The sequence below is a fragment of the Microtus ochrogaster genome, unplaced genomic scaffold (genome assembly GCF_000317375.1).
Source record: "Microtus ochrogaster isolate Prairie Vole_2 unplaced genomic scaffold, MicOch1.0 UNK35, whole genome shotgun sequence".
Classification (NCBI taxonomy): Eukaryota; Metazoa; Chordata; class Mammalia; order Rodentia; family Cricetidae; genus Microtus; species Microtus ochrogaster.
This window is the reverse complement of record NW_004949133.1, coordinates 738,876-752,239: the sequence shown is the minus strand read 5'-3', so window position 1 is coordinate 752,239 and position 13,364 is coordinate 738,876. Positions and strand designations below refer to the sequence as shown.

The 13,364-nt window shown below is 40.1% G+C and overlaps 1 protein-coding gene across 3 annotated transcripts in view; it reads right to left on the bottom strand.

Moving 5' to 3' along the window:
* Nucleotides 1–13,364, bottom strand: part of Rgs7 (regulator of G protein signaling 7) — a 368,440-nt gene that overhangs the window by 22,801 nt on the left and 332,275 nt on the right. For all 3 annotated transcript variants that reach the window (XM_013354256.2, XM_005368530.2, XM_026789965.1), the window contains 5 exons: nucleotides 11,887–11,961; nucleotides 6,605–6,703; nucleotides 5,153–5,214; nucleotides 3,703–3,813; nucleotides 1,257–1,382 (listed from right to left, as the gene is read on the bottom strand). In XM_013354256.2, the coding sequence (XP_013209710.1) occupies nucleotides 1,257–1,382; nucleotides 3,703–3,813; nucleotides 5,153–5,214; nucleotides 6,605–6,703; nucleotides 11,887–11,961 (473 nt within the window). The remainder of the gene's footprint in view (nucleotides 1–1,256; nucleotides 1,383–3,702; nucleotides 3,814–5,152; nucleotides 5,215–6,604; nucleotides 6,704–11,886; nucleotides 11,962–13,364) is intronic.

Below are 13,364 nucleotides of genomic sequence, written 5' to 3'. Positions count from 1 at the left end.
TTATGTGTGTTTCTGATTAATTCCTAAAGAGAACGCAACAAATAGACTTTTGCTAGCTTAGCGCTCATGAAAAGAAATAGATGCCAATATCCTTTTATAAATGAATTTCACAGAGCCTAGTAAGACACGGCAAAGAAAAAACCAGTATATCAGGTTTCAAAGAACAACCAATGGAGAACCTCACCAGAAAAAAAGGGGAGAATTTTTCATGTAGTGAGAACATATTGTTTTAATCGTCTTAAGTAGATCTATGAACACTCAAATGCCTTCTATTTAAAAAGTTTGTCCTAGGTGTCCCTTGAGTTAGGAAATATTACAGCAGATCGGAATGTTGAGGACAGATGGGCAGAACAAGTGCCCTGGCCTCTTTCTCTGCACCATGCATCATTAGTCTCAACAGCCCTGCTGTGCCTGTTCTTAGCTAAAGGCTGAGGAGCAATCAACAGCTCTACTGAATCTAAAGGTACACAATTAAAAAAATAAAAATTAAAGCTTTCCTTTGACTTTTGTTCTAAGGTCTTTGAGACATTCACTCTCTTTCTTACGGGAGACATGCTGTTGGAAGTTAATAATGATAGGTGTTGATGTTTTAAAATAACCATACAAGTCCTATTGGTCATTGTTAAGATTGAACTCTGAAATGCCCCACAAAGGGGTCCCCCATGTCTTGAATGCCTGGTCCCCGGTTTGGTAGTGGTATTTTAGAAAGCTACAGGAGCCTTATCATTTAATAAAGACACATGATAGGCATAAAATAGACAGTTTAAAAATACATCCATCCATACACACACATAAAATATTTGTACATCCATGTTCTCTGCTTCCTAGATCAGCATGATGTGAGCAACCCAAGCCTCCCACTCCCTCTCCCATGACCTGAGTTGCTCTGTCATGCTTTCCCACCATGAAGGACTAAAATTCCCTGAGTCTGCATTATTATGTGAACAGTGACTGATAGAGACCTTTTCCATTTTGTCAGAATATCAGGCTTGGGATTGTAATTTTTTATGGTGTCAATTTCAAAAGTTTTACATTTATGTAGTCAACAAATCCAGAGCAAGTGCAAAAATGAATTCTGAAAAGGAACTGATAATGCTGGATAACTTTTGTCTTGCTATCTTTCTTGCATCTTTAGTGTCAGAAATGAAATTTGTTTACATCATTTTGTGATAATATGAGAGCAGCAGGTCTATTACATCTAGAATAACTAGAAAAAACAGTGGCTCTTTAACTCATAATGACAAAATGTGTCTTACCTTAAGTTCTCTGAGCTGAATTCTGATTCTAGAAACTTAAGGAACTGCTCTCTCCCAACTGGGTCTTTCAATGCCTCATCCATGCCAAAACCCCATCGTTTTACTCTCTGTTGACTTGGTTCTTTGCTGTTGGAGAGAAAATAAGACTAAATATATTCTTTGTGTTATAATTTCCATTTGGGGGGTAGTTGAGGTGGGGCAGGGTCTCACTGTGTGGCCCTGTCTTACCTGGAACTCACTGTATAGACCCTGTTGGCCTTGAATTTACAGAGATCCACCTGCTACTGCCTCCCATGTGATAGGATTAAAGATATATGCCACTATGCCTGGGCAAATTCCTATTTTCCTTATCATACATACCTTAAAAGAATGACTATCTTTAGCTTATCTTCTAGAATAGTAATATATCACTGATGATATACTTTTCATGAAATCATGGGGAGGTATAAATTAGATTAATAACACAATCTGTAACTAAGAGTCTGGACAGATTCATAGCAGCTTTATGAGGCTGGCATTCCCCCTCTCATTTTATGTAGATGAAAAAGCCGATGCATAAGGAGTTATAACATGATAATTTTATACGAGAAATAAGGGGCAAAAATCCATCCATTATTACCCAGAGCCTTATTTCATCCACTATACAGTTCCAGTCTGACATTAGTCATTCTTGTAATGATGCATTTGGACCTAAAAGACCTCATTTCTACATATGACTCTGTTACAATTAAATATGAACAGTATTTAGTCATGGATTGGGGGGTTCCAGATTCCTCATATATATGTACAAAACTTGTGACTGACGACTGAATTGGTAAATATTTGAGATCTATGGCTGGATATAAAAGAGATGGCTCATAAATACAACCTGGAGCCTTGTGTGATATCACAGGTTTGTAGTCCCAGTGACGAGGAGTTAAGAGGTAGAAGGCTAAGGAGCTGGGTGTCATCCTTAGCTACATAATGAGCTGAAGGTCAACATGAGCTACAGGAGACCCTGCCTAAAGCAAAACAAAACAGAAGTGCTATTGAATACTGACTGATACTGCCTTTGTAAAGATACATGAAACCACCTCTGAATGAGCCTCAAGTTGGATGCTGCAACTCCCCACATAGCTCACCAAAGAAATCTGGAGTTCTAAATTATGCTTGGGTTTTTAAAAGTCAGTTTCTCTGTATTCATGGTGAGTTTATCTAGTTTTAAAATGAGGTTTATATAGGCGTGTTTGTCCTGGGCTTAACTGAGTGAGGGTTTGGCATCCATTTTACCTAAACACAAGCCTATACAACTAAAAGCATTTTCAAATGATATATTAGCAGGGGCTGAGTCTTAAAAAAGGAAGGATCTGAACTCTGAATAACCTACCTTTAAAATGTCACCCCTAATTTTGGGTCAGTTCTTTCTTTCAGCGGTGTAGATTTGTTTCAAAAATAAAATTTGTTTTTAGAATATATAAAACTCACATACACATGATATTCTGGAGCATGTATATTGTGTAATGTTTAAATCAGGGTAAATACATCTTCTCAAGCAGCATGTCTCTAAGGTATTCAGGATCCCTTTGTCTAGAGTTTTCAAATACATAATACATAGATATCAGCAGTCACCCTACTTCAAACAGCATACTAGAGCTCCTAGATCCCATGCATGCAACTATTATTTAATGTTCATTGATCAACCTTTCCTTATGCCCCCTTCTCTTTTACTTTTCCTAACCTATGTAACCACCATTTACTCTCAGTTTCCTGGTTTTTTATATTTTGTAAGATCGTATGGTTCTCTTGTTTCTGTATGCCATTTATTTCATATAACATAGTGTTTTACAGTTCCATCCAGGTTGCCATGAATGACTAGATTCCATCCTTTCTGGTGGAAGAATGATGTGGGATTTCCTCTGTATGCTGTGATTACCATCAATAAATAAAGAAACTGCTTTGGACCTATAGCAAGACAGAACTTAGGTAGGTGGGGAAGACAGACTGAATGCTGGGAGAAAGAAAGGTGGAGTCAGAGAGAAGCCATGTAGCCACCAGAGATGGATACTGGAACTTTAGCCAGTAAGCCACAGCCAAACAGTGATATACAGATTAATAGAAATGGGTTAAACTAATATGTAAAAGTTAGCCAATAAGAAGATAGAGATAATGGGCCAAGCAGTAATTTAATTAATACAGTTTCTTTGTGATTATTTTGGGGATCTAAGTAGCCAGGAAATGACAAGTGGCCAAGTGGCCTTCTCACTACAGAAGAACAGTGCTCTAGAAGCAGGCCAAATCTCAGAGTGGAAGCCCATGTCTAAAGTCTCTTTGACTAAGAATGATAAATCATGGATGCTGCAGAGCAAAGCAAAACCACCTCTACAAGAAGTCAGCTCCTAACTGTGCTATTTCACACACATGCTCTTAAGTCACTGACATATTTGAAAGGAAGAGACCATATCTTTACCTTGCTTCAAGTTCCCAGAAGGTAGTATCATCTGAGAGCCACGGGTTGGAAGGGTCAGGTGGCACAAGAAACGGGTCATATTCTACATACTGTTCTGTATAACTTAGTAGACTAGGGAGAAAACAGAGGGAAAAAAAAAAACATTTTCAGCTTCATTTTTCAACCTGAAATAATACTTTGTTCAAAGTAAGGGAAACAGCATGAATATGGATGGCCAGGGAATCCACATCTACTTACAGAAAGAAATCTAACAACAATTTCTATGTTTCCACATCCTGCATGCAACAACTTACATCTGGCAGGCAGATGTGGTTGAGGATTCCACCTTCCAGCCTGAATGTGGAAGCCAGTATCCTCTTGTAAAGACTACATGGCCAGTTCTGCCTGAGCAGTAAGTACTGAGTGACATTCCCATCCTGGCTAGCTAGCACATTCCTAGCAGTGCAGATGGTGACCAAGTTGGAGAAACAAAATTGGAAGACAAATTTTGTCTCAAATATAGATAGGACTCATTAGCTAATATTTTTAAAAGAATCCTATCAAAAACAAAAGGTAAGCAGATGGAGTAAAGTTGGAAAAGAATAATTGGGAGACTCGTTAAGCAAACAGCATATATTTTTATTAAGAATAGACTTTTATTTTCTAAGTCACTTCCTCTGTGGAAGGGGAGGGAAATGAGGGATGGTTATAATATCCGATGTTTGTTTATGTTTGTTAGCAGAATCCACATTGGAAAAACATAAGCCACTAAAAGTATTTTAATTCACTGAAAATATGTTTTATTTTCACAAACACAGATTTTTTAATTAAGAAAAGGTAAATCTAAAATTGAGTTTAATTCAAGTTCTTAACACATAGAAGAACTCATTATGAATTTTAGTGAATTTACAGAGTCACCAGGTTGCCAAATAGGAGACAATAAGTTAATAGGTTTGTTTCTACCAGAAGTGAGAAGAAGCCACTCCCATCAACCGGATTCTTGGTTCCACAAGGATTGGACTTCTGAAATGTTAGATAATCATTATTCTATTGTCTTTAAACTATGACGAGAGACTTCTTCAGATATTTTTTTCGTGGGCAAAAATAATACAACATAGTCCAGTAAATGTTTCAACATTTACTTTCATTGGCCTCCAACCACTTGGTTACTATCTTCAACACAGCTGCCATATGACATTTAAAGTTTATAGCATGGGACTGGAGTGATGGCTCAGTGGTTAAGAGCACTGGCTGCTCTTATAGAGCACCTGAGTTTGATTCCCAGAATCCACATGGTGGCTCACAAACATCCGTAACTGCAGTTTCAGGGGATCCAATGCTTTCTTTTGTCCTCCATGGGCAGCAGACACACACATGCATAGACATACATGCGGACAAATCACAAACACATAAAATAAAAATAAACACTTCTTTAAAAAATAAGGAATGTATTGATATCTTAAATGCTTACCTATCAGCAACCTTTGACATTTTTAATCGATGTCTATCTAACTGTATTTGCCAGTATTTTATCTGAAAAAGAAAGTTGAAGACATAGTTGCATAAACAGGGCATCTTGATTCTCTACTTTAAATTCCAATTCTCGCTGAGTCCCTTCTAGAAAAAAATCTAAAGCTAGAAAAATGCGAAAGCAGAAAACTCTGAAAGGGTTGAAAATACATAATCTATTTGAATGTAAACATAACCAGTATAACTTTAGAACAGCAATGCATTTGATTTCAATGCTTGCTTCAAAAAAATGTAACTTTATCTGAAAAGTGCTATGTTGGGTTTTAAACATTCTTGACAAACAACTAGATTCAGAATCCAATTACTCTGCAAAGATTTAACTCATAAAACAAATGGAGTATTATTGGTTACCATAATTTTAAAATAAATTTTATATCCTTGTGTTATCCAAAGAAAGGATTAGAATTATGTATTTTGAAAGTAATTTTATCAGCTCGTGGCACATGCCCATATAGATATAACTAAAACTACTTTAGAAAAGAAGCCACGAACTACTTTTTCCTGATGGTAATTATAGATAGAGCATAAAAACTAACATTAACATATTGATAAAGCACAGAGCAGTAAAATATTAGGGAAAATAATCAAAAGTGGAGGATCATCCCTCTGATTAAGTCAACTATGATTTGATAGGAGACTTTGGCGTTGGCTTTGAAATATTTCTTGGAGACAAATTAACTTTGAAAAAGGAACATGCAGATCATGATGACACACGAGGGTTGATCATGCCAATCCTCAAAAAGTTAGGAAAATTAGGGCTGCAGAAACAGAAACGCCCACATTCTCTGGTGATCATATCAGCTCATGTAGGAAATAAGATTCTGTTGCTAAGCTGCTGCCCACTCCTTTAAGACACAGCTCTAGGGTACAGAGCAACTCTCAATGATCCAGACACCTCTAAGGCAGGTGCATGGTTGCCAAAAATTGTCTGAAGGCAAAGAAGGGAAAAATTAGTGAAGAGTTTTGAAAAGCATTTCCATGTATTATATGTCACAAGGATCATGTCTTAGAATCAGATCAATGCGCACACAGGACTGCTGGAGATTAGCCCCCAAGGTCTTGCACAGGCCAAACAAACACACTTCCAACTGAGCTACGCTTACTTCTGCCCCTTTGTTTAACATGTTGTTTTGTTTTTACTTTGAGACAGAGTCTGTGCTCAAACAGAGTTGTCCTGGAAACTTTGATCCTCCTACTTTCAGCCTCTGCAAGCCGGGATTACAGGCATGTGCCACCATGACTGGCTCCCACTACTTTTCCATTGTAAATCTCTATGAAGCAGTTGAACATACAAAGAACCTTCCAGATCCCACCCAGTATGAATGCTCATTCTCTCCTCTGCATAGCTGCTGTCCCACGAACCCTCAGTTGGCCATTTCATATGTTGGCATACCTGTTGGTGCAGCTCGTCTTCTGTAGGAGGCTTGGTTTCTGGTGTAGGTGTGTGGGTAGGACTGTGGCTTCGGATGTCATTTTGTAAACCATAGACTGACTATAGTAAAATAAGAAAAGGGTCAGGACAAAATATCCCTGGTAACCAGAGACTGTCTAAAAAGAGCATGCTATCGTGTATTCAGTGAACTACTAAAAATGAATTTCATGATGTTTCTTATCAAAAATCTAAAAATCAAAGCAGTAGTAGAGAAGAGGAAGGCAGGAGGGATAAATATCACCAAGGATACTTGAAGAATAAGGAATCATTACTTTATATCTACCTAAAATTACATATAATACAGAGAGAGAGAGAGAGAGAGAGAGAGAGAGAGAGAGAGAGAGAGAGAGAGAGAGAGAGAGAGAGAGATTATATTCTTTGGAGTAATAATGTCCACAACCCCCAACTGTGTGCTAGACAAACTGAGCTGACACACACTGATTCTTTCTTTCCACAGCACTTCATTGCATTCCACCACAGGTTTCTGCCATCACTGATGGCGTGTGAAAAGCTCTCCTGTTACTCTTGGCTTTCTGGAAGGAAGGCAGAGGAGGCTCAGCTCACATATCAACACAGGCCAGTGCTAGAAGAGGGGGGGGGGCGATGACCTCAGCATACCACCCAATTTCCACCTTGTTTACCTCTCTGCTCTCTTCTCCCAGTGGTCCCACAGCTCAGTCAGTCACAGGAAGGGCATTTTGAATAATTCAGGGAGAAGTGGGAGCATAGGGCCCTGTTCAGAGAGCTGGCTGACTTTTGAATTCTGTTTGGCTGCACTAGTGGAGTGAGCTGAGGGTTCACCAGGAGTAGATGAAAGAAACCGGGAGTGTCTACACAGCTGGGCTCACTGTGGACTGCCTTTGCTCTTTGTCTCAGAGAGTTCCGAGTGGCAAAAGCCTTGCTAGTTGCATCTAACTGGACTTTGTGACTCTTTCTGTGGCTTTCCCGTTCTAACATAAAGGGAAACTACCTCAAAAGAAAAAGTACTTGGGCTATGTTGGGATCTTTGAAGGAAGAAAAGAACAACATGAAATAAGGTTCCTAAACCTCAAAAAAACAAACAAACAAAAAACAAAACCTTAGTTTTGGTTCATCTTCATGTAGGAGCACCCACTTTAGAAGAATGCTGGAGTTACATGGGGCTAAAACCACAGAAAAGAAGGCCTTCTGAGGCACAGAATGATCTTTGTCAATGATACCAATTTCTAGGCTATTCTTAGAATGACTGCTGCTGGCTAGAGATACATGTGTGTGCGTGCGTGCGTGTGCTTGTGTGCATGTGTTCTGTGTGGGTGTGAGTGTGCTGTGGGACAAAGTTTTTTTTATTCTACCACTTGTATTATTTGTAATAAAATTCTGATTGGCCAGTAGCCAGACAGGAAGTATAAGAGTATAGGCTGGGCGATGGTGACCAGACAGGAAGTAGAGGTATGGCAATGAGAATTATGGGAAGAGAAAAGTTTCAGTTTGGGGTCATTACCCAGACACAGAGAAAGCCAGACACAAAACAAGCAAGATGTGATTGCCTTGCCAAAAAAGGTACCAAGCCACGTGGCTAACACAGACAAGAATAACGGGCTAATATAAGTTATGAGTTAATAAGAAGCCTGAGCTAATAGGCTAACTAATCAGTTTATAAATAATATAAACCTCTGTGTATTTCTTTGTGACTGAATAACTGCCTGACTAGGCAGGACCAGGTGGGACAGAAAACTCAGTCAACATGCTGTGTGTATGGTGTGTGTGTGGGGGGGATGTATATGGTGTGTGTATGGTGTGTGCATACATATTTTTTACAAATGAGAAAGCACTCTTTCTTCACTGGGGCTGGGAATGGTCAGTGGTGGAGTGCTTGCCCATCGTCTGCTTCACTATATATAATCAGGTGTGGTGGCACATATCCTTGATCTTAGCACTCAGAAAGTGGAAGAAGAAGGATCAAAAGGTCATATTCAGTTACACAGTGAGTTCAAAGCCATCCTGGGACACATGAGACTTTATCACATAACAACAAATAATTAAAAACAGACATTCATTTCCCCAGTAGCTTTCAATTGCCAATAGGCCTCAACTACATGTTACTTTGTATGCCCTTTCCCCATCCATGCTGAAATGTTAGCTGGTTTGATCTTGTACAGTCATGTACATGCTGGCAGAGCCACTGTGAGTTCCTGTGTGCAATGGGCCTCTTCTGTTTTGCTGATTGTGTCATAGCAATCTTACATTCTTTCTGCTCCCTCTTCTATGATGATGCTTGAGCCTTGGGAACAGTAGGGGCTAAACTAATGTCCCATTTAGTGTTGACCACTCTACAATTTCTTGCTGTTGACTAAGAGAAAGCCTCTGTATTAATCTATATCTCTTGCAAGAAGTTGAAAAAGTAGGGGGTAGATGTGATCTAAACATATTATCCACATATACACATTTAAAGATTCTCAAATAATACATTAAAAAATAAAAAAAAATAACTTCTCTCAAAATGGCCCATATGGTAGCTTGAATGCAATTGGCACCCCCATAAGTTCATAGGGAGTGTCACTATTGAGAGGTGTTGCCTTGTTGAAATAGGTATGGCCTTGTTGAAGGAAGTGTGTCATTGTGGGGGGCAGGTTTTGAGGTTTCTTTTGCTTACGTTTCATTCAGTGTCACGGACCACTTCCTGCTGCCTGCAAGACATAGGATTCTCAGCTACCTCTACAGCTCCATGTCTGCCTATATGCCACCATGCCCCACCATGATGATAATGAACTGGCCCTCTGAAACTGTAAGCCACCACCTCAATTAATGTTTTCTTTTTAAAGAATTGCCATTATTATTGTGTCTCTTCACAGCAATAGAAACTCTAATTAAGACAAAAGTTGGTACCAGGGACTGGGGTACTGTGATAGGCCTGACCATGTTTTTGTTGGGAATAATACGGACTTTGGGACCTTGGGTTAGGAAAGCAGTGGAATGCTTTAAGTACTGCTTAATGGGCCATACTAGTAGGAGCATGGGAGACAGTGGTGCTAAGAGTTATTTAAACTGTGTGGTTTTTGGCTCAAGAGATTTCAGGGGGAAAGAATATTAGCATATAGACTAGGGATTGCTGTTGTTATATTTAGGTGAGGAATGGGGCTGCTTTTTGCCTTGGTCCAAAGAGTCTACCTGGGACTAAATTGAAAAGTTTTATATTAATTCCCTTGGCAGAGGAAATCTCAATATAGACTCTGTTATGTGATTATTAGGGACAACTCTAATGAAGACATATAATGAAAAGAAACAATCTGAGCAAATAAAAAATACAAAATGTACAGATTGAGAAAAGGAGCACCAGGAAGTAGACTAGAGCTAATACCATGTTCAAGGAGATAAATGAATTAAGAAATTGAATAAATGGAGTGGTGACCTCAGGGCAAGAACCCACCCAGCTAAGTTTTTAACTTGTGAAAAGGATTTCAAGAAAACCTTAGAGCAGAATGTGGTGGTATGCTCCTTTAATCATAGCACTAGGAATGCAGAGGTTGGTGGGTCTCTGAGTTTGAGGCCAGCCTGGTCTGCAGAGCAAGTTCCAGGACAGCCAAGCTCAGTCAGTAAAGATTACAACCAAAGGCAGAAAACTGGTTAAAAAGTTACTGAATGAGGGAGTCAAGTTTCAGTTCCAACAAGCAGCAGAACTTGGCAGCTTCAGTCACGGAATTCTGGAGTTAAGGATAGAAGAAAGGGCTACGAAATTTGTCCCTAAGACTAAGGGAATTTGTCCTTAAGACTAAGAAAAGCCGCTGTCTCCTGGAGATGCCAGGAAAGCTACACCCACAAAGTCTCAGCAGCAAAGTTGTCTAAATAGTTCCTACAGAAAGAACTATTAAACAAACTAACATGGAAAGGGGAAAGCTCATGGAAGCCTCAATCTCAGACAAAGAACTATTGAACTCCCAGAATGGGAGGAAGACTTTCCCCAGGAAAGAGCATACTGATTGGTTATCCAATACCAAATGGTCCACCCTGAAAACATATCCATAAAAGTAACATTATACAGTCTGAGCAAGTTGTACTTTTATATTAAGGAATGCACACACACACACACACACACACACACACACACACACACACACACTTTAACAATTTAAAAAAGAGGCCAAGGATTTGAAAGAGAACATGGGATGGGGGGGAAATTTGGAAGGCTTTGAAAGGAAGATAGGGAAGGGGAAATGGTGCAATTATATTATAATCCCAAAACTATATATATGCTGTTTATTATATATAATATATGCTATATTATATAATTGTTAATTATGACAGTAATCAAGACATATTTAATATGTATATTAAAAAGGGATGCACAGGCACAGTGCTACATAATCAGGACAGCTTTTCTCTTGTCGCAGACTGGGAAGTGCTGCCCACACCTGTGGCTGTGTCGCAAAAATGCTGCTGCTAAGAAGAGGGCCTCCTACTCTTTCTGTAATAATCATATTTTAGACTTCCCCTTTCCTGAAGACAGTCCCTCCAGAAATACTCTATTTTCTCATTGATAGCATCTTTCCCCACCAGCTCCATCTCCTGTACCTGTCTGTTAGTCTCAAGGAGGATGCTACCCTGTGATGGAGAATGAAGATTAGCTTTCTTCCCACCTCCTGTCACAGTCCCATGGCATCACCCTTCTACCTCCAACTGTGTTGTAGAGCAAGGCCCTCCAAGAAACATGGCAACCATTTGCAGAAACTCGGTGGTGGCTGCTTGCAAGAGATAATTACCAGTGAGCCTGCTGACTGTCGAGTCCTCTCAAAGAGAGTGGAGGGAGTCACAGTACCCTTGTCTGAGATTCTTTCCTGTACCACTCAACCATTTGTAAGCAATTTGCTATGACTGCACTTAGACTCTTCCAAAACAGGGTCTTTGGAGATGCTAGAGTACCCAGGCTGGGAAAGTTAACTGAGGGAAATCCATTTATGTAGTCATGGAAAAGTTGACATCCATACTGGGTGGAGGACTCTCCAGTGTAAGTAGATTCTCAACCATGTTCTGTAAGGCAGCCCAAAAGATTGATTGGTTCTCCAGGGCAAACTCTAGTGGGATGTACTTTGGTTTGCCATTGGGATCTTATAAGGAGAGGTATATGTTGCTTGCATCGACCTAGAAAAGGAATTATGAGGGTAGAATCCCAGGGTGAAGTATGCTCATGACATGGTGAAGGGTTTTTTTGAGATGGACGTGTTGAAAGTAGATACTTCAGCAAGACCACAGGACACACATCTATTTACCTTGCGTGTTTTGTGTGGGTTTCTCATTCGGGATGACTTCTTAATGTCCACTTCTGTGGTATTTACACATCCAGGCTGGAAATGAAGAAAAGAAAAGACAAAGGGAGTTTTAGGTATGCCAGTGCTAGCAGGATAATCATTAGTGAATTGCTCTGCAGAGTTTGAGCAAATGCCACCACAATTGGGTCACCTGCAGTGCCTCCGAGGTGACCACTGCCGCTTTGAGCAGCAACCAGTATGGAAGTGTCCTGCAGCCGTCTCCTTCTGGTGAATGTCTCCAGAGCCTCAGACAACTTCCAGAGACATCAAGGCAAAAGGACTTGGGCTTGGTATGGAAAATAGGTATCCATAGTGACTCAAACTGAAGAGTCTGAACAAGGATGTCCAGGAAGACTAGTGTGATGTCCTTTCTTGATGTCCATGCACAGTATCCTACAGAGTATATCAGCATTCCACAGGGCAAATATACCTTTCTTATGCTGCTTTTTAAGTGGCACTCACTTCCCCCAAAGGGCACAACTAACAGAGTATTCAAATGAGCCAGCACAAATCCCAAACTGAATTCTTTTTTATGGTGATTAAGAAATCTGTTACCCGGAATATTTGCTTTCCATGGAGAAGGTAAGGCCGGAAGCAGGAAGTCTACATACTGTACCTTCCCTTTAAGTTTCTGGCTTTCTTTTCCCTTTCTTTCCAGTCTGTAAATTCCTTTTTAACAGGAAGTTGAAAGGAGCACGGGATACCTACTGCTGGCCTCCTGACATACCCAAAAAGGTCTCATTTGATCAAAATTCCAGTTCAGTTGCCAGGAAACAAACAGACAAATAGACATGAACTTCTTTTGTATTTGGAGACTGAGAGGGGAAGTGGAGGGAAGAAGAGAAGGAGGAGCAAGACAGAGAACAGTTCAGGGGTCTTTTCCTAAAGCAACCCCACCCTGGGGTGGTTTCAGGCATAGGCAGAGGAGCACGAACCAGAGAAGAAAGGAGTTTCAGAGGTGTGGAGAACCTTAGACCGGGGTAGGAAGTTTGGTTATGTGAGTTGTGTTTCCATTCCTTGAAGTTTGGGGTACACTATTTAGATAGATCTGGTATTAAATTAAAAATACCAAGTTGTATAGATCTGACCAAATTTTTCAATTTTTCCCCTTACAAGCTTTAAATGTGTATCAAAGTGACCCCAGGGACACTCTGAATGTGGTATTGGGATGGGTGGGCAGAAAGGACTGGGTTGTTCTCCGTTATCGCTGCTGATCTGCGAGGAATCATTCTGAGTAATAAGGAACATAAACCATTCTCAGGGAGCCCTCTCACAACAGCTCAGGCATTGCGACAGAACCGCCACAAGGCAGAAAAGCGTAAGGAAGTTAAAGAAGACAATTCATTATTCTTTAAGAAAGTTTATATTGCTGGGCAGTGGTGGCGCACGCCTTTAATCCCAGCACTCGGGAGGCAGAGGCAGGCGGATCTCTGTGAGTT